The sequence below is a fragment of the Daktulosphaira vitifoliae genome, unplaced genomic scaffold (assembly GCF_025091365.1).
Source record: "Daktulosphaira vitifoliae isolate Bord-2020 unplaced genomic scaffold, ASM2509136v1 Scaffold_5, whole genome shotgun sequence".
Lineage (NCBI taxonomy): Eukaryota > Metazoa > Arthropoda > Insecta > Hemiptera > Phylloxeridae > Daktulosphaira > Daktulosphaira vitifoliae.
The window spans coordinates 26848920-26872219 of record NW_026099576.1 but is presented as its reverse complement, the minus strand read 5'-3'; the positions used below and the strand labels follow the sequence as shown (position 1 = coordinate 26872219).

At 26.3% G+C, this 23300-nt stretch overlaps 3 protein-coding genes across 7 annotated transcripts; 2 read left to right on the top strand and 1 right to left on the bottom strand.

The window, feature by feature from the left end:
• Positions 1–526: 526 nt before the first annotated feature.
• Positions 527–8172, top strand: LOC126907731 (cleavage and polyadenylation specificity factor subunit 6-like). Of its 3 annotated transcripts, XM_050689289.1 has the most exons (12): positions 527–726; positions 1404–1619; positions 2168–2395; positions 2456–2786; positions 2849–2916; positions 2974–3163; positions 3251–3664; positions 3723–3849; positions 4068–4163; positions 4271–4351; positions 4574–4767; positions 8064–8172. In XM_050689289.1, exons 1-11 carry the CDS (start codon positions 658–660, stop codon positions 4755–4757), a joined length of 2004 nt encoding a protein of 667 aa, XP_050545246.1. In that variant the 5' UTR covers positions 527–657; the 3' UTR covers positions 4758–4767; positions 8064–8172. The 3 variants fall into 3 exon arrangements, with proteins under 3 accessions (XP_050545246.1, XP_050545247.1, XP_050545248.1); XM_050689290.1 differs by lacking the exon at positions 4271–4351; XM_050689291.1 differs by lacking the exons at positions 4068–4163; positions 4271–4351.
• A 1201-nt stretch (positions 8173–9373) lies between these two features.
• On the top strand, positions 9374–11224 carry LOC126907754 (dual specificity mitogen-activated protein kinase kinase 6). The gene is made up of 7 exons (XM_050689339.1): positions 9374–9519; positions 9581–9635; positions 9696–9861; positions 9952–10188; positions 10246–10425; positions 10793–11010; positions 11077–11224. Exons 1-7 carry the CDS (start codon positions 9513–9515, stop codon positions 11222–11224), a joined length of 1011 nt encoding a protein of 336 aa, XP_050545296.1. The 5' UTR covers positions 9374–9512.
• Positions 11102–23300, bottom strand: LOC126907736 (uncharacterized). 3 transcript variants are annotated; one of them, XM_050689300.1, is made up of 4 exons: positions 22953–23300; positions 14453–15028; positions 12776–13510; positions 11102–11228 (listed from the first exon to the last, which is right to left on the bottom strand). In XM_050689300.1, exons 1-4 carry the CDS (start codon positions 23225–23227, stop codon positions 11225–11227), a joined length of 1590 nt encoding a protein of 529 aa, XP_050545257.1. In that variant the 5' UTR covers positions 23228–23300; the 3' UTR covers positions 11102–11224. The 3 variants fall into 3 exon arrangements, with proteins under 3 accessions (XP_050545257.1, XP_050545255.1, XP_050545256.1); XM_050689298.1 differs by lacking the exons at positions 11102–11228; positions 12776–13510; positions 14453–15028 and adding exons at positions 12619–12704; positions 17880–18685 and having other exon boundaries at positions 22362–23300; XM_050689299.1 differs by lacking the exon at positions 11102–11228 and having other exon boundaries at positions 12619–13510.

Genomic DNA, 23300 nt, shown 5'->3' with positions numbered 1-23300 from the left:
CATTCTACTGTGTCTTTTCTTTACTTATAATTTTAGGTATTTTATCATTAACTAATGTATTAAGGTGCATAAAAATAATGTCAACATTTTTTCTTTTCGTTTTTTAATAACGTTCTAAAAAACCTGACTTTAAATACTACATTAAAATAAAGCTAATACAATGTACTCTTAGATGAAAAAAAAAACTCCCCGGAATTATGATTTCTAGTAGTTATCTGTCATCAACGCCAAAAATAATATAATTTTTTGTAAAATGGTAAATTTTTAAATAGTAACGGAATACCTGCATCATTTTAAATTAAAACTTGTTATATCAATATATGATTGAAAAAAGAAAAACTTTATGGTGACTTATACTCAATGAGTAATTGGTCTCTTAAGTCAAAAGTCATGTAACATTTATTTCGCGGGTTTCTATCGCAGTCATTTTTAACAATTTTTTCTTCCATGACAATTGAAAACCATGGTTCAACAAAGCGTCGCAACCGTATGCTTTATATTTTTTCCTAGCGAACGACTACACTGTACGCGATTCCGCTTTGTCGCCGGTCTACTGTCCGCATCGTCCCTTGTAAACATTAAACAACAAATTTCATCCATCGTGTTCCCCCATCCCACCGTGCGGTGTGTTGTCGAGGTTCTCGACCGAGATAGAATATGACAAAAATGGCCGACGGCGTGGACATAGATTTGTACGCCGACGATTTAGAACAAGACTTTGCACAGGTAAATACTGTTTAATCATAAAGTTCGAAAACGGGACACGCCATTGTACAGGACGCACGCCCGGAAACGGACGCCTTGCCGGTTTCGGACGGCGTTGGCTGATGGTAGTTACCTTTGGATACTGCATAATTTTCAACTTTAAGGGTTTAATTGAAAAATCTCTGTCATGTGTGTCAATGTCGTGTCCTACCTCTACTGTTTTGAACCAACTGTGAAATTGTTCGATAGCAATCTTCTGTTATGTCATTGATGATTTTTACAAAAGAATTTATTAAAATATAGCAAATCGTTATCCAAACTATGATTCATTATTTAGTAATTATTCAATAATTACTAAACAGTTAGTGATAGTGTTTTATATCTACTCTACTATTATAATTATCTAGAAAGTTTTGTGAAAATTGATTAATACACTTCTTAGACAACTCGATTATTGTGTAAGAAAAATTTTTGAGAAATGGTGTGTTCCATTTTGGATTATTAACTTGTTAAGTATTATGTGTTAAATATTTGTTTTGTGAGTAAAGCTCACTGATAAAATTTAAATGAAATGCTGACGATCTTATGAATAATAGGTTAGGTAAATTGTTGCAATTAATGACCCTTGTATCATATTTTGTAATGTAAATTCAAAAAAGTTACATTTTATAAGTTTTTATTTAATGTTCAAATTGTAGGAAGAGTTTTCGGGAAATGACAATGTAGATTTATATGATGACGTCATTTCTGGGACTAATGATAGTACCCAGACTCGACAAGCTGATGCGTCTCCTACTTCTAACAGCCAAAATAGTACTCCATTGGTTACAAATGGTTCATCCAATAATAGCACTACAAGTAATAATACTACTACTGGTCGTAGGTACCAGTTATATATTGGAAATTTAACATGGGTTAGTATTAAATAAGTTTTACTGTTATGAATCAATTTATACTTATACACATTGAATCTTTTAATGTTATTCACTTGATTTGTTTTAAAATAAGATAATATTAACATAGTAATCATTTTTTTATTTTATTATTATCATCATTTCCTTAGTCCCTCTATACCAACTATTTGGAGTTGACTCTACCTTATGACTTAATAAGATTCTTACACCGGTTGTAGACTTGTATTCTTATTATAGCTGAGGGAATCATTTTGGGGCAAGGTATGTTCACTGTTAAAGTTCTTGTTTGTTCATCCATTCGGGAAATAACAACAAACAGCATTATTATAAATCAACTAAAGTGGTGATTGATTCACTGTGTCACCCCACATTTACATTTTTAGTATAAAGGGTTAATTAGAAAGTAATTAATAATTAATAAATCAAGAAATATATGAAAAAAAAAAATAATAATAATAATAATTTTCTTAATATAATTATTATTTTAAAAGAGATCAAGTGATTAAGGTTAATACTATGGTTATGCTTAAGTTTTTGTTCAATTTCAGTGGACTACTGATCAAGATATTACAGATAGCGTTACAAGTATTGGTGTGTCAGATTTCATAGAAGTTAAATTTTTTGAAAACCGAGGCAATGGGCAATCTAAAGGTTTTTGTGTTGTTACACTGGGTTCAGAACATAGTTTACGGTTGGTCATGGATAGATTACCCAAAAAAGAATTACATGGACAATCACCAGTTGTCACTTTCCCGACTAAACAAGCACTTTTACAAGTTAGTTACTTACACTTGTTTACTTAAAACTTTCATTAAAATTGTATTAAACATTTTCAGTTTGAATCACAATCTAAAACTAGACCTGTGCCTCCGCCTAATAATCAAAACATGTCTGGTATGGGTATGTCTAGAACTCCTGGACAAGTTATGCAGCAACCAATGCGAGGCCCTATGATGACGCAGCAGCCAATGATGCAACAGCAAGGTATGAGACCCAGAATGCCTATGCAAAGTATGCAACAACCTCCTCAAGGTATGCAACCACCTATGGGCATGACCAATGGTCATCGAATGCCTATGCAACCAGGTGGTCCAATGGGTCCTCATCAACAGGGACCACCACCTCCTGGTTATCAAAATCAATGGAATGGCCCAAATCAGCAAATGGGTAATTATATACTTAAAAATATTTAAAAATCATATTTTTAATTTAAGAAAATAACTTTGTAGGTGGACCTAGACCAGTAATGCCACCACAAGGACCAGTTGGACAGCCACGTGGACCTCCTCCAGGAATGGTATAGTTATTTGAGTATTAATTAAACATATTTCTCAATATATTCATCTCTTTGTAGTATCCCCCTGGTCAAGGACCTCCAAGAATGGGTCCACCTCAAGGTTCACAAGGCCCTCCAGGACCTGCGGGTCCTCGTAATGATTGGAACCGTCCTCCTGGTATGCCTCCTCATCAAATGGCGCCTCCAGGCACAAGTTTTTCTACACATCAACAAGGTCCACCTATGCAAGGTCCTCCTCCTGGTCAAGGTATATATTTTTTACAATTTTTTTTGTATTTGGTAAAAATATCAATGTTACAATCACAAACATTTTTTTTACAAATTTTTGTGATAGGTCCTGTTCAAATGATGTCAAGTGGTCCTGGTCAAGCTCCAGCCCCTCATGTTAATCCTGCATTTTTTCAACAGCCAAGTGGTGCACCTCAAGGGCCTCCAGGTCTTCCTGGATATGGTCCACCTAATGGTGGGCCTGCTTCTCGGCCATACATGGGCAATGAATTGGGAATGTCTGAACAAGAATTAGAAGAAATAATGAGTAGAAATAGAACAGTTTCTAGTTCAGCTATTGCAAGAGCAGTTGCTGATGCTGCTGCTGGTGAATATTCCAATGCTATAGAGACCTTGGTAACTGCAATATCATTGATTAAGCAGTCTAAAGTTGCAAATGATGAACGTTGTAAAATATTGGTCAGTTCTTTACATGATACATTGCATGGTATCGAGTCTAAAAGCTATAGTTCCAGAAGGGGTAATATAAGAAATATTTTTATAATTATTTTCATATTAATCATTATGATTTTTTATAGAGAGATCTAGATCACCACGTGACAGATTACATCGTAGATCAAGGCGTGAACGTAGTAGATCTCGAGAACGTGATTACAGAGATAGAAGTCGTGAACGTGATAGAGACAGAGAAAGAGATCGTGATAAGTAAGACATTTATGATTTTTTTTTTACTAAAATAATTTGCTGCAAGTCTATAGTTATTCCTTTAAAATTTTTTTCGATTTTGGTCTGCAAAAATAAAAGAAGTTTAATATGCGTAAATACTAAATATTATGTTGTACTATCATTTAATAAATGATACTTTTGCCATATAAATTAAACACCATGCTTATTGTGTTGCCATAACAAAGATATGTTGACAGGTATGTTGATCGTTACTATGCAACAGACCGTGATGGTGATAGAGAAAGGGAAAGGGAAAGGGATCGTGAATACAGGGAAAGGAGTCGAGAAGACAGGTAAGACAACTAGAAAAATTAAACAAATTCCTGAAAGTTCTTTTTGGAAGCCTTTTTTACTTTTAAAAATTTCCAATCTTGTTGAGGGTTAGTTTATTTTTTAACAGTTCTGTAAAAGCAAGCAGCCGAAGTAGAAAAATCACTCCGCCTGATGTAACCGAATCTGTTCCTGTATCCTCTAAATCCAGGTAATATCGTCAATCTTCATTTCCTTTCATCAGTTTCCTTATAAAAAAAATACTTTAAATGTCTATAGACTTGTATGTTACTTATATTATTTGAAAAAAAAAATGGAAAAGAATGAATAGGTAATATCTAAAATGTTATATAGTTTCTAACATCATCCCTAAATTATTGTTATATGGATAATAATTTTAAGTTAAATTTCTTATACTAATCACAAATTCTAGATACTATGATGATCGTTATCGAGAACGTGAGCGTGATAGAGATAGGGAACGTGATCGTGATCGGGAACGTGAAAGGGAGCCAGCTTCAAGTAGACGTGCAGTTGATCCCGATCGGGATATTGAACGTGAAAGAGATCGTAGAGAAGATAGAGCTGAATCTTCACACCGTAGTTCTAGACATTAATACATATGTGGTGAGTAATAATATGGTTGTAAGTATTATACTTAAGAGACAACCTTGTGATATTTGTTTGTTATGCATTAATTTAAGGTATATGAATTTTACAATTTTCAATTTCTTTTTAGTATGTCTCCATCAATTATTATTTAACTACTTTTTTTTCACTGCCTTTCTTTAATTGATATACTTTATTTTATTCAATTTTACTTTAAACATTGTTTGTTTATAAAACAATTATTAATTTCTTTACAAATCGTGAATAAAATATAAGGCTGATTGAAAAATATAATAACACATTAAACTATTGTTATGCCTATCATGTCTTATTGTGATATCTGACCTGTGATAATAATAAATTGTAGTATTAAATAAATGTGTTAAAAAATAATAATGTTAAGATGATCTCTATTTGAGATGTATTATTAATATTAGGTCAAAAATAGGTTTTTTATTAGCTAAGTCAATATTTGCAAGAATTTTTGTTGAAAAAAGTAGTATAAGATTATATTATAGTAATATCAAATAATTTTACAATTTATGAAATATTAACCAATTAATTATTGGGGCTATTATTAATGATAAATTTCATATTTATTATATACATATTTGTATATATTATATTGTGTATATTTCTAATTATATAGTATAGTACTATTTTGTTAATATTTATCATCATATTATATTTTTTACATTTATTTGTGTTCCCATTTGAGGTTTAAAATGAGTTTATTTTATATTTTTTTACATTTATTGCAGGAATTTTTTATTGTTAGAAATATTTTCTATTAGTTAATTGTTATGATTATTTATTTGATATAAATCTTTGACTCAATATAGGATTTTAAGTGTAACAGATAAAACATATTAATCGTTTATTACTATTGTTAGTGTGTAACTAATTAATAAACACAATGAATTTGTTTTGTATTGAGAATTCCCAAAAGTAAAAAAAAATTGTTATTTCTAAAGTTTTAGATTTGATAGCTATCCTAGACACTAACTGTCATCAAATATTTTCTTTGTTTTAAATTATTCATTTGAATTTATCTCACTTATCGTTCTTGCATTTTATGTAAATATGTATTTTTAGTCTTCATTATGTACATAATTTCATGTGAATAATATATCTATTATTATTTGTACTAGTCCAAATATAAGCAAAAAAAATTATTATCATGTTTTTTTTTTTTGCCAGACAGTCCTTTTTATATAATTTGATATTCTTATTTGGGATTATGAAATGTATTGTTAATGAATAACAAACTGGACCTAATTATTCAAAGATGAATGTGGTTTAGTGATAATTTTTAATAATTTTGCATCAAATTGATTAGTTGATTAGTCTAACATGATTTATATGAATATTTTTGATCAATTATTTACTTGAACATTTAGGTTATTTAATTTAGAATAATAGATCCAATTTTTAATTAACACAGTCATTTATAATTGTGTAGACTGCCAACATAGCTAGAAAGTAATTATACATATATTTAAAAGAAATTCATTAGATTTTATCCAATTTTCTCTAACACAAGATTTACCAAAGAAGTAACAAAAAATGACTTGTTGGTACATATTTAAAAATAGATCTCGTAGACATTTAATAAGTTTTTTATAAGTAGTAAAGTAGAATTATGATCATAATAACTTGTAATAAAGAACTGGTTGGTTGGGTTGTAAATAATTAATATTTTTTATAATATAATTTTTAACTATTAAGTAATAATCATCAGGAAGATGCCTAAAATTGTAGGTAATTTCAACAAATATATGTTGACTGTTATAGTAAAATAATTCTACAATTATATTGCTGTTAATTAATGTTGAAATATGTGTTAAGTTAATGGGAGAGGTGGTATAAATATGAGCTAGGAATTGATAAAAATTCAGGTAAAAGAAAAATCCCTAAAATTCATTTAGGGACATTTTTTTAGTTAATATTATTATATTAATAATTATATTTTCAGCATGAGGTAATAGAAATAAAATTGTGTGTATTTTTTAGGATCTATTTTGTAGAATTCATAGTAACAAAGTTATAAAATAATGGTAACAAGATGAATGGTCTAGAACTCATTATTAAAAAAAAATTCAATTTTACATATTTTTTTTTATAATAAATTTAAGTTAAAAATTTTAATAATAATTTAATGGTTTTTGTGAGAAGTTGATCAAAGTTAAACTTAGTCATTTTTTATTTAATTATTGATTTATTTTATTGAAAATTGGCTACTGTATTTAACTATATTAATGTTATTGTAGATAGTTTAATTATTATTTTATTGTGATTTAAACTTTATAAATCCATTTTACTTACTGAGTAAAGTTATTTTGTGTGTTTGGTCTATTGAAAAAAATATTTGACTAAATTCTTTATTTCGTTCTCACAAAAATTGTCCAAATATTAAATCCTATTTCTTTAGTTAGGGATAAATAAAATTTGTATTCTGAGTCATAATTATTAAAAAGTAATTATAAACACTATAAGAAATAATCTATTAATTATTTTGAATAAATCTTTTTTGTTATTTGGTAATATAAATAATTCATAAAATTTTTTGTCCTTACAAGTACAACAAGGTAAAATATACCTTTTAATATTACTACAAAGATTAAATTTCCTATTTTTGTGCAATTTATAGCACTATATGAATAATACAAAAAATGATAATTTGTACTATTCATTTAAAACTATAATTATGATAATGATTATCATAATTATTTTAATTTAAAAATAATTAAGATAATATTATGTTTATTAGTATATGTTATATAATTTTTAATTAAGGGCTTATGATTCATCTTTTTAAAATTTAATTATTTATCGTGTTGGTATTACAAAATATTATTTTTAAATAGTTTTCTTGAATTTTATTTAAATAGCTATTTAGAGCTAAATTTAATTTTCTATTTAAAATGATTTACAATTATTTTACTAAACAAATAATTTTATAATTTTTTTCTATTTAGAAAAATGTATATTCTTAAAGAAGTATTTTGAAGTTTGGAAAATATTAATGAATTTATAATAATAAAATAATTTTAAATAATTTATTATTTTTTTGTTCATACATTACATTTATTAAAATATATTTTTTACTATTTGTAATCTCATAAAAATATGTTTATATTTTATATCATTAAATTTTTTAATTTAGTTATTAGTTATTAGTTATATTATTTGATTTATATTTTTTCCTTTTAATTTATATTTTCTTTGGGATGTTATTGCTGCTATAGATTAAATTTTTCATTGTAAATAATAACTTATAATTCATCATTGCAATATTTTTAATTTGTTTACAGGCGTCGCTGATCCATCCATTAATTTTGTATTAATACAAGTTTGTGCAAGACTGTATCGTTGAAATAATGTATACATTTGTAATTTGTACAAAAGTCATTGGTCATAAATTGATTAATATTGTATTCTTAACATTTATGTTTTGAGGGTGGTTTTTAGAACATTATTATCAATAATATTAATATTGAACATTTTCATGTATTTTTTTCTCTCCAGTTTAATATTTTTACTGTAATTGTGTCATTTCTTTTCTTATGTATATTAAAATAACTGTTAAGATTGATATAATATGGCGTATATAGACATCATATGACATCTGGATATTGAAATACAATTTAGACTAGATATTTATGTACCTACTTTTGTATTACATATTATTAAATCGTCTATAATTAACTTTTTTTTAATATGTTAAATTTTTTATTAAGCATTAATTTTATAATGTTAATGTTTAATGAAACGTATCTATTCAAGTAGTAATTAAATTTAATACATTAGTGTAATAATAAAACTGTTGTATTAGATTTTTTTTTATTTTTTTCAAATCTGTCCTTTCAATTTATCTTCTACATCTACCTTGTATATGTTTTAGTAATTTTGTGTTAAAGTAAATTATAATTATGATTTTATAACTTATATTATTTCATATGAGACTTGTATGCATTTAATAATGTATTAGATGTGGAAAATAGAACGCATCAAAATATTTTTTATAATATGTTGTTGAGCGCCAATTGTAAATTATTGGAAATTTATGTTAACTATATACATTTGTATTGTCTAAATCGATATCGGTTTATTCATTGGTCTCAACATAATAACTATAGTTTTGTTTGTTTTTTTTTTACTTTTTTATTTATACATAGTAGTATTAACTATTTATAATGCCTTTTGTGAGAAAATTTTGTATATATTAGTGTTGAGAACTCAATATCATTTGATAACTAACTATTATGCAAATGTTTTATCTTTTATCTTTGCATTTGAAATGAAATAAATTATTGGCTGTCAACATTTACATGTTCATTTGTAGAATGTTTCTATTAAAAATAAACGATGATATAATTGAATGGTCAATGTTGAATGTATATTTTGACTGGGTTAAAAAGGTGAATTTTGAAAAGTAAGCATAATCAAAGAGATTCTATATACTAGTGCTGCTTTTATTGGTTTAAACTTTAATTACTGATACGGTGGTTTACAGTTGATAATGTTCACCAACATCCAGTGAAAACTATATTTTGTTTTGTGATCTTGAGTACTCTTTATTGTTTATTATTGTACACATAAACCTATTGAAATACTAATTTATAAGGCATAGTTTCCAGATAGTAGTTTTTACTTCGAAGACTAGATTGAAATTTTAGTTTGTCTAAATTTTTTAATCAGTACATCTGAATTAAAATATTGTGGTTTATTATAATCATGAGATAGATTGTACTAAAACCAGAATGTCTGGTTAGTAACAAATTAAAATAAAGTTTCTATTTTAGTCTAAAAAACATTTTTATGTTTGCAGGTCGCAAAAAAAGACCGTCCCTGAAGGTTCAAATGCCTGATGCACCAACTGTTGTGTAAGTGTGTAGGTATAAATATGTAAATCATTATGTTAACTAAATTACGTTTTTCTTTAGAAATCTTCCTAGAAATCTAGATAAACGTACTACTATTACAATTGGTGATAAGACTACAACAGTCGAGGCAAGTGATTTAGAAAAAATATGCGATCTTGGGCGGGGTGCTTATGGTATTGTAGAAAAAATGAGGCACATACCTTCTGGTACAATAATGGCTGTTAAGGTTAGGATTAGAAAATGAACAAAATCTTAAATATAGCTATCTGAAATTTATCAAAAATATTGATTATGTAACAATGAATGTGTTGTATAGAGAATAGCTGCAACAGTTAATACACAAGAACAAAAAAGGTTGCTCATGGATCTTGATATTTCTATGCGTTCATCAGCTTGTCCTCATACAGTTCAATTCTATGGAGCTTTATTTATGGAAGGAGATGTATGGATTTGTATGGAAGTTATGGACACTTCATTAGATAAATTTTATGCAAAAGTTTATAAATTTGGGCGAAAAATATCTGAACAAATTCTTGGTCCTATTACAGTAGCGGTATTTATTGTCCTATTATGTTTATTATTTCAGTTTTATAATATATTTAATTTTTAGGTTGTAAGTGCCTTACATTATCTTTATTCACAATTGAGAGTTATACATCGAGATGTAAAGCCATCAAATATATTAATCAATCGCAACGGTGATGTTAAAATGTGTGATTTTGGTATATCTGGTTATTTAGTTGATTCTGTTGCTAAAACTATTGATGCTGGATGTAAACCTTATATGGCGGTATGTCTAAAAACTTATGCTTAGTAAGAGTTATTTATAATTGTTGAACGGAATAGGTTATGTAATTAAAAGATTAAGAAATTATTCGTAATATAATAGTGTATAATATAAAATATCAAAAGATATAATATAAAATATAACAGCAATGGGTCACTTTACTCGATAGACAGAAAAACTACGACTAAACTGTAAACATGTATACAATAGGCTGCATTGAATAAAACAACATAATCGAGAAAGTAATGTGTCCCTTTGACCTTGTACTATACTAACATAAGTAAAAATGCATTAAACTGTTATCTTAAATAATATTACTGTACCCAGTGTGTTGTTTAATAATATTAACAATAATCACTTTTTTTTTTAGCCCGAACGAATTGATCCTACTGGTAATCCTTCAAATTATGATATCCGTAGTGACGTGTGGAGTTTAGGAATATCATTAGTAGAACTTGCTACTGGTAAGTTTCCATATGATACATGGGGCACTCCTTTTGAACAACTTAAACAAGTTGTCAAAGATGAACCTCCAAGACTGACTTCTGGTATATTTACATCATACTTTGAAGATTTTATTTGTCAATGGTAAGTAATTAAAAATTAAGTTTTAATTTTTTACACAACTATATAACATTAAAAAAATTTTTTCAGTTTACAAAAAGATTATCGAAGTCGTCCTAATTATTCTCAATTGCTTGCTCATCCTTTTTGTCTTGCTCATCAACAACCACAAACAGCACTAGTCGCTTCATTTGTGTCTGAAATCCTTGATTTGCCCGATTCTCCAATATCTGGTTAATTATCTATTGAATAATATAAATACAAATGTGTATAAAAAATATTTAGTCAATTTTACCCTTTAAAAATAATTTTAAATCTATAAATTATTTACAATTATAATGCTATTACAAACATTTATGTATATTTTTACCAGACAACCATATAAAATTGGTAAAATATAATTATGAATAGTATTCTGAACATATATTTGTATAGTATTAGTTTTAATGAATGTTTTGTGTTATTAGTTGTGGTTTATAAAATTACATGTATTTTTTATTGCTTCAGCTTGAGTTATCAATAATTGTAGCTGATTATTGATTAAATTATTTAAGCACTCTGGTTATTAATAAGTTACTTTTTTTTGTACTAGATTGATATTATTGTATTACTTATCCTTTTAAAAAATGAATCAAACCTTGTACCTGTTCATTGTTACTTTATATTAATTTATGCAGTGCATTCTCACTTGTATACGAGTCATGTACTTCAGTTATATATAATTTTTCATTTAGTGATTTAATATTAACATTTTAAATTTTGTTTGTAGTTAAACCATTTTATTACCATTAATAAAACAAGTATTTCCTATTTCTGGTTATTTATTTTTACTTCTTTAATTTTTAAATTAAATTTTATATTTATTGTCATTAGATAACAGAATAAATAATAATGTGTTAAAAATACTAAATAAGATAATTTTTTGTATTTAAACATTTAATTTGTTTTACTTGACCAGAATCCTATAACATTAAAAAATGAGCAAAATATATTAACTAGAACAAAAGTTATTTAAGTTATCAGTGAATGCTGGGGCACTCTGAATATATTATTATAGATTATTGGTCAGCCTCTTGATAAAGGTGCTATAATTATATATTTATTTATAATTAAATTAACCAAGATCTTAAACAGATTTTTTTAATGTAGTCCCTAAATTAATTTAAACACTGATAACCACTAAAATAGCACTTAATAAAATTAACTGATTTTTTATCATAATTTTTATAATAAATTAAGTATAAATTTTAAAATAAAACTAACACAATAATATTCTTTTATAATGATTTTGAAAAACAAATTATTTTTTAGTTTTTTACTTTCAACTTTCACCATCATGATATACATACTAATTTTAATTTATGAACTTCAAGTGTATAAAAAGATAGTAAAAATAAAATTGCGTTTACATATTTTGGTATAGAAACAAAAAACGAACTGTATATCAAAATCAGCTATATACTAAACGAAAAATATTTTAATATTGAAACTCTTAAGGAAATTATAATAAATGATGGATTTATTCATCAAATGAACATGTAACAATAAAATGGCTGAAAAATAAATTCAACTATTTTTATTGCGCTTCCTGAAGAGTTTACTTAAAAAACAAAAAATGAATAACTAGAGAAATTCACAAAAATGTTATATTTCACTTTGATAAACAAAAATGAACTATGCCCATTGCCAAAAATAATTTTGATGTATTTTATTAAAACCTGTATTTTCGTAATCGGTTTTAATAAAGTTATCACAAAATTTATATAAATATTTTGAAATTAGTTCATACTTGGTGACACGGGTGTCATTTGACATTCTTCTGTTAATAGAAAGTTCCAAATATTGAATTTTCATTTCCAAATCGCTCGTAGTTAGCATTAAGCCTTCTGAATAACAGCGATTTTTGTCTTGTTGTTTTATGCTAATTAATGTACAGCAAAAATAATATCTTGCCTTTTGAAATCTTATTATGTAATCATCAGCTAATATGTCAGTATTTTCTTCAGGTTTGTTTACATAATAATTCCGTATTACATTATTAGTTTTAAGATCAACTACATACTTATATATTAAATTATAAGTTGTAATTAAATTAGAATATAAACTTTCATTTGGCCAAATTGTTGATAATTTTATTTTTTCTATAATTGTCATTATAAAGTCAAACATTTTCACTGTACCATTAATTACGTCAAAAAGACATGTTACACATTTTACATAATCATTTAAGTCTAATTGAAGTTTTGCAGTTTTACATATTTTTTTCAAAACAGTTAATGATTTGTTATAAATGAAAAGCATTTCAAAAACTCTACATCTCATCATATGAGTAAAGTAATATTTTTTAAGATGAATATTATGATCTGTCACCTGGTCTCTTATCACACTTTCGGCACTTATTTTTAAATCACCATATTGTATTTTTATGTGGCTAAATGAACTCCAACTACCCTCATTAAATAAAGTATTGAGTGTCATGATTCCAAGTTCTTGATTAATAGTTTCGTCTATCGGAGGCTTAAACCTGTACACAAATTCAAATAAATTATTTTAAATTAGCAGATATTATTTTTTTATATAATGTGATTCATTAATAATACTACCCTCCTGGGGAAAAAAATATCAACATTAATTAGTTCCACAAAACTTAATTCTATCTGTGCAAAATTTTGATTTTAATATTTTCAAAACCAATCATACCAAGTTTATTGGTTTGATAAATCAAATGTTTAAAGTTTTGAGCCAATGTTTTATGAAAAATAAAACAATGTTAGATATTTTATTATTTATCACTAAATATACAAAAAAAAATGTTAAATAATTTTTAACTTCGTTAAAACTATTAATAATGGAAAATAGAAGTTTATTTAAAGAGTAAAATTAAAAATATGTCTTTTTTAAAAGAAATTTACATACATATAATTTGTAAAACAAATATTCCAATTATTAAAAAAAATATTTCTAAATATGATAATAATGGATAGTTACATGTGTGGTATAAAAGAGTTGGTTTGTACTGATCAATGTACCTGATTTAGTATATTGTCCTTCTCTTTAAGATTAGTTTATTAAAAATGTTTAATTTAATATTGGTATTAGTCTATAGTTTTCGTATTAGCTGTCGTATGTGATTTACAGCAGCCACATGGATCTCCTGGTTAGTCTTACAACCCAACTCAGGACTTAGAAGTGAGCGATGTTAACCAATTCCCACTGGCTACGATGATAGAATTAACGAAATATACCAATATTTTATTATTATCTTTATAGCTTCTCCGTAAAAATTATAATATTAAATTATTGCTATGAATTTCACACTAAATTTAATTACTGTAATTAGTATTTATTCATATATTATACTTATAAATCAAAGAACTACTGACCAGGATGTAATTAAGGAATAAGAAATTTATGTTAATTTTAGAATACTCTTAAATATAGGAATCAATAAATAAGTTATATTTACTTAATATCTGTTGGATTTATCAACTGAATAAATCCAAGGCCTTCGTAATTAATCTTAATGGTTTCATTGTAAAACGAATTTATTTTATGCTTCATGAAAAGTATGAAATTTGTGAAATCTGTGTAGTTAGTCAAATATTCTATATCAAATTTAGATTTAAAATCAATTTTATCAACAGTATTTGTAATAAATGTATTATTCTGGAGAAAGTTTTTTGCAATTTTAGATACATCATCAATGAAATTTTTAGTTTCGAGAAATACACCGAGATCAACATAAAGAAACTCATATTGAATTTTTTTAAAATATATGTGGTTTTTTATCTCATAAATGTCGTCAACTATGGTGTACGGGTTACTTTTTAACCCTACAAAGACAAGTGTAAGGTCTACGTAACTAATAAATGCCATAGCATTATATAAATTCTCAAACATTTTTAATGAATTTTTTACTTCATTAACAAGTAATATTGTAGAATTGTAAAAATCGTCCAATAATTCAGCATTTAAAAAGTTTTCACATATATCAATAACAATACTTATTAATTCCACGAATGTTAAAAGCACTTCGTTATACCTGTAGTTTAAAAAATGAATAATATTACAGAAAATACTTTTCAAATTATCGCAGTCAACTTGTTGTGCCATTATATCTGTACCACTAAATTTTTTATCTGAATCAAGATTTATATATAAATTTTCCATAGACTGCCATCCTTTTTGAATGCACATATGTTCAACTACATTAATTAAGTAACTCAAATATGGTGTGTGTGAAATTATACAATCTATAAAGTTAATATTATATTGGACTAAAGACAAAATTAAAATTATTAATCTGAAATGCATGTCAAAAATCTAAAAAGCAATAGTTACAGTATAAAAAATATAAATTACAATAGCCAATTTTGTTCATTATTTATTGTAATATTCATACCTAAAAATACTGTGGTTGTGTTTAAATGTGTGCTAACAAATTACTAATTTATTTAGAGTTAGTATACATATTCATATTATTTATTATAATACAATTTTAACATTAAGAATAGAATTTTTGTAAATTAATTTTTTTTTTAATAATTATTTAAAAACATTTATTGGATATTGTGTCTATACGCTTTTGAATTAAAAATATATAAAAATGTCTATCTTTTTTGTTTGTTTCTTTATTTACTTCACATAATTTAATTTAGAAGCTATTCAAAAATAGTGCTCCGCATTAATTATGTAATTTCAAGGTCAATTTTTGTAAATATAATTTTTAAAACCATAGAAAAATAATTTTCAAGATTTCAAAAATAAACATCACTCTATTGTATATGAATATGACAACATATATATATATATATATATATTTAATGTGTTAACTGAGGGTAAAGTAGATTATTTTTTTTCATTGGTAACAACTTTTGGGATGGTATTCGTCGTCAGCTATTAGTTAGACTTTACACCACATCGATAATGTGTGTGTAACGGTCCGGTTTTCAGTGGAGCGATGGCTGACAAGGAGATGACATGACCGCTCCGCGGTCATTTCAGTTCCTGGTGAAATATTTTTCAAAATAGTATTATTAAATAATAATATTTCCAAAACCTTTCCCGGGTATCTCTTAATCTTGTACTTAAAATATTTAACTATATCTGGAATAATAATATCTTCCTGACATAGTGAATAACTGCGTATATAATACCTATCCATAAACCTAATAAAAATATTTTTGAAGTCAATAACTATAGATCAATATCTCTTCTAAATACTATAAGCAGATTACTCGAAAACATGTTAAAAATCAACTGACGTGGGGAATTCGAAACAAAACCCCTAGTGACTCCTCTTCTCTTTTTGGTTTCGGAAAAATAGATTCATAATTAATCTACTAACAATAATTTACATCAAAATCTGAGACGCTTTCTCAAAAAAAAAAAATCTATTTTATAACAATGAAAATGCCTAAGCTCAGTGTGAAAATACAAAATATTTTCAACTCTTCAGAAATGGAACATCAACGAACACGTCTTCAAGCTCATTAACAACTTAGTCAGTTCAATAAAAATAAAATATAAATGAAATATTTACAAAATATTCAAAAAATAAAGGATATCTTTTTATCACGATACATAGTCATTTTTTTCTAATAATAAGGCATAGAAATATTGTAATAAAATACAAATATTTAAATTGCGTTAATATATTATAGTATTATAATGAAATAACCGATTTATATTTCAAATTCAGCTGTATAATTAACAAATATTTTAGCTTTGATACGAAGCTGAGAAGGTATTGGTTTTACTATGATGTGTTTTTTTTTGTGTCTGTTACCACTTTTTCTCAGCTCTCACCGAAACGATTTCTTTCAATGATACGTCAAAAGATCACAAATCGTATCTAGTCGAAGACATTATCCTCAAAAATTGAAAAAATTTCTCTAGTTCTCCGTAAATGGGGAAACCTCCGAAAAAATTACGATTTTTAAAATCGATAAATTTCGACATTCTTAAAACTGCCATAACTTTTTCAAAAATGAACATCAATATAATTTTTTTTTATAGATACATGAGATATTTACCTATCATTTTGTGTATTTTATTTATAGATCTGATTCTTTATTTGCCCACAGGGGGGATTCAAAATGACAACTTTTTCAACTTAACATTTGAAAGTGTTCCAGAAAGTCTGACACTTTAATATATATAATGTAAATTAAAGCTAATGTAATTTAATTTATTATGGAAAAAAAAAATTGACATCTGGACTGGTCTTCACAGTGAAAATCGCTACCGAATGCTATTTTTATGTGAAAATTCTCGATTTTATATTTTACATTATTTACTTTAAAATGTTATAACTTTTTAGAAAATGTATGGATCAATACAATTTTATGAGAAATAATATTTATATCCTATTTTCATTCGACATACTTTATCTTAATCAGGATATAAATAAGGAATTAGCAGATCATGTAGCTTTTGGAATAATCCATCAATTTTTTAAAATTAAACACTATCTAAAGATTTGCATCGAAACGTTTTTTATGATAGTGATTTTAATCACTGTCAGATATCATTATACTTGACCCAACTATGCCACGTCACCACTGTGCCGCGATCCCCCTGTGCTGGGTTTTTTTAAATTTCAAAAGCATTCTAGATGATCATAATTAAATGAAGTTTTCATTTATCGAATGAACATATAACAATGTAATAGTTAAAAAATAAATTCTAGTATTTTTTTACGTTTTTTGAAGAGTGTACTTAAAATTATATTGAACTTATTTTGATAGAAAAAACTCTATTTCATATACCAGAATAACTTTAATTTAACATAAGACACATATTACGACAATTTAATTGTTATATTTTAATTTTATAAACAAAAATGAACTATGCCCATTGCCAAAAATAATTTTGATATATTTTATTAAAACCTGTATTTTCGTAATCAGTTTTAATAAAATTTTCACAATAGTCATATAAATATTTCGAAATTAGCTCATACACGCGGATATGTGCGTCATGTGAAATGTTTGCATTAATATGGTTTGCAATATTTTGAAATTTAATTTCCAGTTCTTTCTTAGTTACCGTTATGTCTTCAAAATAACAGCCATTATTATTTGATTGTTGTTTAGTTAGTAGCAATTTGCTAAAGCTACTTCTTGCATATTCAACATTTTTAATGTAATCATCAGCTAATTTGTCAGTATATTCTTCAGGTTTTTTTACATAACAATCTCGTACTACATTACTAGTTTTAAGATCAAACACGTATTTATATATTAATTTCTGAGTTGACAGTAAATCAGATAATGATCTACTGTGCTGCCAAATTGATGATAGTTTTATTTTTTCTATAATTGTCATCATAAAATCGAACATTTTCACTGTATTATTAATTGCTTGAAATAGACGTGTCGCACATTTCATATAATCATTTAAGCCTAATTGACCTTTTGCATTTTTACATATTTTTTTTAAAGCAGATAATGATGTGTTGTAAATTAAAAGCACTTCAAAAAATCTACATCTTATCATTTGTGTGAAATAAGTTTTTTTAACATAAAAATTGTGATCTGTCGCCAGGTCTCTTATCACTAGTTTCACACTTACTTTTGAATCACCTTGTTGTATTTCTATGTGACTAAATGAACTCCAATTACCATTAATAAGTAATGTATTGAGTGCTGTGATTCCAATCTCTTGATTAATATTTTTGTCAGTAGGAGGTTTCAAACTGTACAAAAATTAGGATAAATCAGTAAAATGATTTGAGATTAGTAAATTTTATTTGTTTAATTATATAATGTTATCTATTTAATAAAATATAAACATAATATACAGGTGGCCAGTAATTCCTGAAAACTTACATCACTTCGGATGCAACATTTTGCTATAATTTTATTTTTTAATAATATACGAATTAATTAACTACGTCAATATCATGTTTTTTTCATTATTTGTTTTAGCTTCGATGCGATGCTGAGAAAGTATTAATGTGTTTTTTTGTAATTTAAAAATAGCCATTTAGTATAGGGTGACCATTTTTAGAAAAAAAAATGACAGTTTTTACTTTATCCCTACCCCCTCCCCCATAAAAAGTATCAAAACAGTTAACATATGTATAGTGAAACCAGGTTTTGAAGCCAATTTGGCTTATATAAAAAGTAATATTGAAATTCTTACCAAAGCCATTATAGAACTACAAAATAAAAAACGGTAGCACAGTGGGGTCGTGGCACAGTGTGGACGAGGCATCGATGGGACAAGTATAGATGATATCTGACAGTAATTAAAACCACTATCATTAGAAACGCTTCGATGCAAATCTGTAGATAGTGTTTAATTTTAAGTGGTTGGTAGATTATTTCAAAAGCAACCATAACTCTTATTCCCTTAATTTTATCCCGATTTATAATTATAATATATGAATACATAATAATTATAGTAATTAAATTTAGTATAAAATTGATATTCAATAATATAATAATGTAATTTTTACCGATATATTATAAAAATAAAAAGAAGTTGTATATTCATATACTTTTAACGCGTATAAAAATTTAAAGGGATTAATGCAATACTTTTTAATAAACAAATTTTGTTACTTATGAATAAATACACTAGACTACAAGGAACTTTCATCAGAAACAAAAATATACTTTTCTAAATGAACTTTTCGCGATGTTTTCAAATGTGCAATTAGGCTTTTTCTATTACTTATAAGTTTTAATATTATTATATATATATAAAAAAAAATAATTAAGAACAAAAAAAAATTGTTTTAAATTAATATTAATTTTGATTATTAATATGTTAAAAATATGGAAAATGACAAATGTAACCTATTTTTTTAATCTTTTAAAGTTGATTTTTGTGAAAGTTTATAGTAAAAAAAAATTTATTTATTTTACCATAACTTTTACCTCAATTGGCAAGTTTGAAATTGACATCATTAAATAGATAATTTTATGAGAATTAAAAAAATTGTATCGTTAAGATTAATATGCAGTCAGGAAATTTTATAATTACTATTTATAGTAAATTTATTAGAGTAGTTCAATATTTTTTTGCATTTTTATCGTAATAGATAACTTAAATAGATGTAATAGTAATCATTTCCTAATAAATTTTGGCGTTTAAAAAGATTTTGGAATTGAAATATTCAGAACTTAATTAATTTTGATGATTTACTTTAACTAAATGAACCAATCAAAACAAAGTTGTTAAAAAGATTTTCTCAATTGCGCGTATAATAAAATTTGATTATATTTGTAAAAATCCATTGTTAATTCAGGAAAACTAACAAACATTTTTTTTAAAAATGATTTATATAGCAAAATGTTACCAAAAAATTTGGAATATTATAGTCTACTAGTAGTACACACAAATAGAGTAAAAAAATTATTAAATTACAAAGTAAAATAATTTAATTTTGTAGTTGAAACCATCATATCAAACTTGATTCGTTAATAAATACTTTGAAAATATGATTAAGGAATGATTTTAATTGTCTGTATGGAGAACATGGGATAAGTAACTGTTTAATTGATATATTTTTAAATTTTTGAGGGTAATATCTTCAACTAGATACGAATTGTAGTCATTTGACGTATCGTTGAAAAAAGTAGGTCAAGTTAGAGCAGAGAAAATAAATGATAGTTACAAAAAAATATCTTCTCAGCTTTGAATCGAAGCTAAAACTTAAAATATAGTAAAATAATTTTAATATGAATAAGAAATTTCTTCTCGCGAGTGGTTACTACAGTGATGGGAGCCTTTATTGAAGTGGGCTGGTAAAGGGTCAAATGTTCACAAAAATATATAAAATAATAGGTAAATACCTAAGGTATCTATAAAAAAAAAAATATAATCATTCGGTTATTTTTAAAAAAGTTATGGAAATTTTAAGTAAAAAAAATTGAAAAAATGTCAAAAATTAGCGATTTTTAAATTTGTAATTTTTTGGGGGATTTCCCCGTTTACGGGGAACGAGGTAATTTTTTTTAATGTTGAGGGTAATGTATTCGACTAGATACGATTTGTAATCTTTTGACATATTTTCCATCAAAATCGGTCTAACGAGACAAAAAAAAAACATCATAGTAAAATTAATACCTTCTCAGCTTCGCATCGGAGCTAAAAAGACGTTTTACTATGTGATTCACTAGCAGTGATTCTAAATGTATAACAGACATTTTCTACGGTAAAAGGCAATCACGGGAAAGCAATTATTACTCAACTGAATAAAGTTTTTGAGAAAATTGATAGCTTGAGAATTATTGGAAAAATATAAAAATACTCGTTGGTGAAGATGGCAGTGAGTTATTTGAATTCAGTGATTTTCCCAAAGACTATAAGATTTCCAGTGTACAGTAGAATAATCCGGCATCCAACAGTCCGGAATGCCCGATAGTCCGGCATCGCGCCGGAAAATTGTAAACATTTTGGTTTTCTCCAAAAGAATGCCATTAAAGCAAATAAAAACGATCAGGAGATATTCGGAAGTTTTCAGGGTATTCGGGATCATCCGGACGAATTAACAATAGAGCAGAAAACTAATAACCAACAATACGTAGTATAGTATAATAGTAGTACTCGGACCGGTCTAATTTTATCATATATACATATAGGACAAAATTAGACCGGTCCGAGTACAATGAACGCGCGCTTAAAATTTGATAACAGGAAGTTGTATTAAACGGCCTCAACAGTATTGTTCGGAAACGATTAGCGGCCGGCTAGTCTCAGCTATCACAACAAATACGGGTGCAGTGCAGTACAGTTAATCATTCACGAAGCGTCTTCGCTATTTTTTTGTGCGTTGATGTTTTGTGTCCTTTTACATTGTAGTAAACTGTGTTTTAGTACTAGCTACAGCGCTTCAGAAATTATTGATCTCCATATTAGATATAAATTTTATACTAAACGCCAAAAGTCAAGAAAACAAAAAGACATTCGTGACTTTTTTAAATCTAAATGAAATATGTATTACAGTACTTGCACATAAATTATATGAAATGTAAAACAAACTTTTTTGTATTTGCATACCGTATTTTTAGTTTAATTATTAACCTAATTGTTCTTATAGCAAAGCCTACACTAAAAGGAAAGGGCACCGCCAGATAGACCGGAATTTTCGATAGTCCGGCACGGAGCCGGTCCCGAACGTGACGTATTATGCTGTACAAATATTTTATTATTATTTTTTATAGCTTCTCCGTAAAAAATTATAATATTAAATTATGGCATATCAAATTCATACTAAATTTAAATACTATAATTAGTATTTATTCATATATTATACTTATAAATTAAAGAATTACTGACCCCGATGTAATTGAGGAATAAGAAATTTATGTTAATTTTAGAATACTCTTAAATATAGGAATCAATAAATAAGTTATATTTACTAAATATTTGTTGGATTTATCAACTGAATAAATCCAAGGCCTTCGTAATTAATCTTAATGGTTTCATTGTAAAACGAATTTATCTTATGATACATGAAACGTATGAAACCTGTGAAATCTGTGTGGCTAGTCCAATATTCTGTAAACAATTTAGATTTTAAATTAATTTCATCGTTAGTATCTATAATATATTCATTTTTCTCGAGAAAGTTATTTGCAATTTTAGATATATAATCAATGAACTCTTTAACATCTAGAATTGCTTGAAGATTGACATAGGAAATCTTGTATTGATGTTGTTTAAAATATGTGTGGTTTTTTATCTCATAAATGCCGTCAACTAAAGTGAACGGGACACTTTTTACATCGAGTAAGATAAGTTTATGGTTTCTCACGTTTAAGTCTATATAACTTAAAAATGTAATGGCATTGTATAAACTCTCAATCATTGTCAAAGAATTTTCCATTTCTTTCGCAAGTGATTCTGTACAATTATTAAAATTTTCCAATAATTCATCATTAAAAAAGTTTATACAAGTATCAACAACAATATTTATTAATTCCACGAATGTTAAAAGCACTTGGTTATACTTGTAGTTCAAAATATGAAACATTTTATAAAAAATACTTAGCACATTATCGGTGTCGAATTTTAGCACCATTAAATCTGGAACACTTATAGGTGCACTCGATTCATCAAAGTTTAAATATATTTTTTCCATTGACTTCCATCCATTTTGAATACACATATGACCTACTACTTTATTTACATAATTTAAGTACGATTTATAGTTTAATTTACCATTTACATAGGTTATATTGCATTGAATTAAAGATAAAGTTAAAATAATTAGTCCCGGATTCATGTTAATAAATGTAAAAATAAAAGATTACAGAGCAATAAAAAAATTAGAATACTCATTTCTTTTTATTATTCAT